The sequence below is a fragment of the Pygoscelis adeliae genome, unplaced genomic scaffold, assembly GCF_000699105.1.
Source record: "Pygoscelis adeliae isolate BGI_AS28 unplaced genomic scaffold, ASM69910v1 Scaffold27, whole genome shotgun sequence".
Taxonomy (NCBI): domain Eukaryota; kingdom Metazoa; phylum Chordata; class Aves; order Sphenisciformes; family Spheniscidae; genus Pygoscelis; species Pygoscelis adeliae.
In genome coordinates, this window is record NW_008825410.1 from 2119625 (window position 1) to 2124264 (window position 4640).

General features: G+C 36.1%; 1 protein-coding gene across 1 annotated transcript in view; it reads right to left on the reverse strand.

Moving 5' to 3' along the window:
- The window catches only part of CCDC132 (coiled-coil domain containing 132), a 95135-nt gene that overhangs the window by 80577 nt on the left and 9918 nt on the right, over window positions 1-4640 (reverse strand). The window contains exons 3-4 of the mRNA XM_009330581.1: window positions 3148-3270; window positions 2462-2533 (exon numbers count right to left, since the gene is read on the reverse strand). Of these exons, the coding sequence (XP_009328856.1) occupies window positions 2462-2533; window positions 3148-3270 (195 nt within the window). The remainder of the gene's footprint in view (window positions 1-2461; window positions 2534-3147; window positions 3271-4640) is intronic.

The window sequence follows — 4640 nt, forward strand, 5'->3', positions numbered from 1 at the left end:
ATAGGGATAGGTTGGTTGGTTAGATAGGTTGGAAAGGTTACTTCCATTCATTTCCAAATTGTCCCACCACTTTTGGCATCTTCCACACAATTGTGTTGATTTACTTTTTAATTCTTAACTTTTGGAATCCAGAATTGCAATTGCTAGCAATGAATGTGGCTGCAGTTATCAATGCATGCAATGTTCTTTGAGGGTACCAAATAATTTTCTCCAAAACACTTTTCTCTTTCCTAATCACATCAGGAAAAAATATTTCATCTCCTGAAGAAAAAAAAGATACAGCTGAGGATATCAGTCTACTAATTAAAATGAAGACAAACAGACGTACAACTAAAAAGTCTCCTAACTCAAATTGTCTGTACCAAGATGATTAGACAAATTAAAGCTGTCACGATACACATATTAAAGAAATCTTGAGTGAGTTGGAATCCATCCAATGGAATGGAAAACTGTAATGGGAAAACTACAGAAAACAGAGAGTCTATAGTGACCCAGAAAACAAAGGCATGACCAAGATCAGCTGTGCAAAAGCAGATGGTAACACTCAGTGAGAAGTGGAGGATCAGAGCTCTTTTACCTGTAATTCACACTCGTTTGAGTGCTTTGTGTTACAGAAATTTAGAAGTTGGCATTATCTCTAAACCACTATTGTAAATTCCTATGTCAGCTATAGATGCAGGCACTGAAGTGAAAAAGGCAGTATTTATTCTTTTTCAAAAGCAGAGGTATTGTGTGATCTGTCAACAGACTTGTTGAGTCTTCTATCTGATAATCTATTCACAATCAGCATTAAAATATTTTTAGGACTGAAATAACAAAGTACAACATTCTGCAGTACTGTCTTCCATGAAGGACACTAATGTACTTTAAGACAGACAGTAATCTAACTGACATGTCACAAGATAAATGGGCAATAATTGAGACAGGAGAAGAAAACATGCAACAGTCTCTCATGCTCCACCTGGAAATATGACACAAGGACATAATAAACAGCATACAAGAAATTTTAGCAACTTGGCACATGCCCAAGGAGGAAAACAAACCCAAGCAACAATTCCTTCCTATAGCAGAATCACATTTAGACTAGATTACGGAAGACACAAGAAAGGCCCGATCCTGACGTGGGGGATGGTCGGGGACGAATTGGACACGTGTTTCTTGTCAAAAGTTTTGGCTTTGATAGTTTTTGTTTGTTTTTTTTCCGAAAAGAAAGACACATCTGGGCCATATTTCCTGGAAACCTCGTGCTCAGTTCTCACCCCTATTATTCATTAGCTGCATGCACTTTCCAGTTCACATGTTTCAGCAGCAGCTGTGCACTGAAACTACTCCCCTAGCTGCAGCCGGTTCCTATCGCGCAGGCAGAATGGCTAAGACATTGATAACAGGTATTAGGATGATCCAGCATATCTCAATGAAGTTGTCTCTCAGCCTTGAGTGTACTTCCTTGCAAAACCAGGTCACCACCAGATGTCCTCTTAAACTTTAAAAAGCAAAAAACCAACACAAATCCAAAAACTACCACCCACTTTCAACCTCTGTCCTCATATACCTCTTAGTGAGAAACATGGAATATTCATTTGCTCAACTTCTCACTAATACTTTATAAAATTTCACGGGTTTATTCTGGGAAAAGCAATCTTAGGCAGAAGGAACTTGTTCTCTATGTATTATTAACAATGCAATATTCTCCTTCTGTACATTTCATTCATTTAAAGACAGGAATTAGGATTGTTACTGTTATTTTACTTGCAGATACTCTCCAATACTCTCCATACTCTCACAGTTAATATATGCGTTTCCTGTAACTTATTATTCATCTTTAAAAGAGCAAGGAATCAATAATTAATGTATGAATAGAAAATTTAAAAGCCTGAAATGTAACAAGTACCTTTCAGAAGCTGCAACTCCGATTTCCCCCCATAAATTATAGTTATTACTCATTGTTACATTTCATTCGTTTTATTACGTAATAACTCTGTACCAGTATTCACTAGAAATCCTTGTGGACGATTAACAAATTGGCAAATGAAAAATAAGAGAAAATAGCAACTCTAAGGAAAGAGTTTTTAAAACATTTTATGCTTTACATTGCCAAAAATCCCTCAAAAAAAGAGATACTACCGCACTATTCAGCGCTGTGTTGAACATTATTTTTCTTGCAATACATAGGAAAAGCTGAACCTTCAGAAAATCAAGTTTCTAAAGAAATAGTTAGCATATTTGCTCCTTGTTACATCACCAAGATTTAATTCCATGATTTCATATGATTATTGCTTTTCATTCATATGATTTACTGATATGATTTTCCACTATAAAAGCACACAACATAATATTAAAAGAAAAAATGCTTAATATCTAATGTGTTTAAGAAATCACAACTTTCAGCTACACTTCTGGCTATATGTTATAGACAATACAACAAATTGCCTGAGGGTACAGAGGAAACAACTTTACTTACAGCAGCTTGCTGTTGTTTTAATTTGTCTGTGTACTCTTCCAGTTCTTGAAGACTAAGTACTGGAGGAAGCCTCTGCATGTAAACAGTAAATTAAATTCAGTGAGAAATTAAAGGACGTTAAATACATATGTAGTATTAACTAACCAATCAATTCCATTAAAGAAACATTCTTATTGCTTCTGCAATCTAATTTTCAGAATTAATCCATTATTTCAAATGATGGATACTGAAATAAATCAGTCTTAAGATAAACAATGTGTTGTCATAATTACATCATATAATATCATCATTACCTCAAAGTCACCTTATTTTAAGCCATGTATGTATACACACAACACCCCTAACCACTGAAATTATTATGACTCAGTCAGTTTCCTAAAAAAATACCCAAAATATAGAAAGGATTTTTTTTTCCCCTCCAACTATTTTGGCTTTTTCACAATAGTTTAAGTTATGAAGTGCCTGTTAGCACAACTGATATTAATTCTACTGCGTTAAAAAAAGAGACTCCATACCAATACTATATGCTAGAAGCTCCACACAACCTCAAGATGAGGCGGGACGGTACAGTTTTGCTTGAATACAAGATATAAGAAACAAAACGAAAAATAGCTCATTGAAACAAGCATACTTTGACCATCATTTTTTGTTATATTACTGTCTTTTCTTTTAAGAAGACAACTTACTTCTAACTCATACTTCACAATATCAAAGGAATCATTGGAAAAATAAACTTCTTCAATGCTGTTAATTATTTCTTGCTGAACTTGAGGATCAGTTGGTTCTTCACGTAGTTCTCTGAGCTCCTCCTTCACAAAACAAAAAAGGATTTCCATGATGTAATATCACATCCTAACAAGAACAATGTTTTACCAAAACAAGTATTTTCCAAAAGCCATTTACAACATTAGTACAGTAAGCAATGACAAAGAACAGAAAGATCAGTACACTGCAGCTTGTTCTTCCCATTACAAACAGCAAGATATTTAAAACTTTTCAAAGAACATAGTGCAGATTTCAATGTTGCAGATCACTTAAACACTTCTTCATCAATACATTTATGGCACAAATGCATGGTGAGTCCACAGTTTTTTCCTCCTGAAGTTTAGAAATTTTCATAATAAACTAAAAGTAAATTGGCAGGCTATTTCTCCAGAAGCAAAAAAAACCACAAAAATGTAACAAATAAAACCTGATTTTTTTTAAACCAGAAGAACCATATTTGTAAACATAAGGTAGCCAGTGTTACTACAAACGTATAACTTTTCAATTCAGCCCTCAGAATTCACTTTTATTAAAGTCATGCCATTAAACACTTGAATTTTTTACAGGCAAAAACAGAATAGATCTGCCGCCTTTGCACAAAATTAAGAGATTTCAGATTTCCCTCCAACTAGCAGGGTGATCTAAGCAGAGATGTGCTGTCAGCTTTCTGAAAGCTAATACTCAAGAGGTAAGCATCCCCCTCCTCGCTGTCACGATCTCCCCTGGAAGGTCTTCTCAACAACCCAGCTGCTTCCGCTGGTCGCAACAAACCGAGGACTGAGACTGAGCCTCCTCCTCCCCTCAGCCTCCTCTTCCCCTCCTATACTGGACATTTCAACTAATAATAGCCCTCTCCTAGAGGTTGTTCCCACTGAAGGGATGAAAATCCTTATCAGAGACTCAAAAGGGAGAAGTGCCAGGATAGTCTTTCACCAAAAATCAAGATAAAACAGATCAAATTGCTCGATATTGGAATTTAACCCTGGTGAAGTGATCCAGTGGACTGAAATGTCCCGTAAAGACCCCAAGCCTCCCAACAATGCCGAGTTGTTACAGTGGGACATGGTGCTGGTATTTTCATCACCGAGAGCTCAAGGGCTTATTTCAATGGCTAGAGGCATCAGATTTTAGATTAATTGACGGAACAATTACTAACTTGCTCATTTTGTACATCAATTGAAATGAGGTCAATGTGCACACGTTATGAGGCAAAGCAACATTTTAAATACAAAGCAAGGTGCTGTTTCTCTACGCAATTAGAAGCAGCCAAAGGGTGACGAGTGAACAGTTTGGAAGAGCATCAGAATGTGCCGCTGCTCCTCTAAAATACCTCTGGCAGGAAAAAGAAAAAAAAAAAAAAAAGGGGGGGGGGGGGGAATATACAGATTAAGATAACAAAGAAAAAAATCTAACT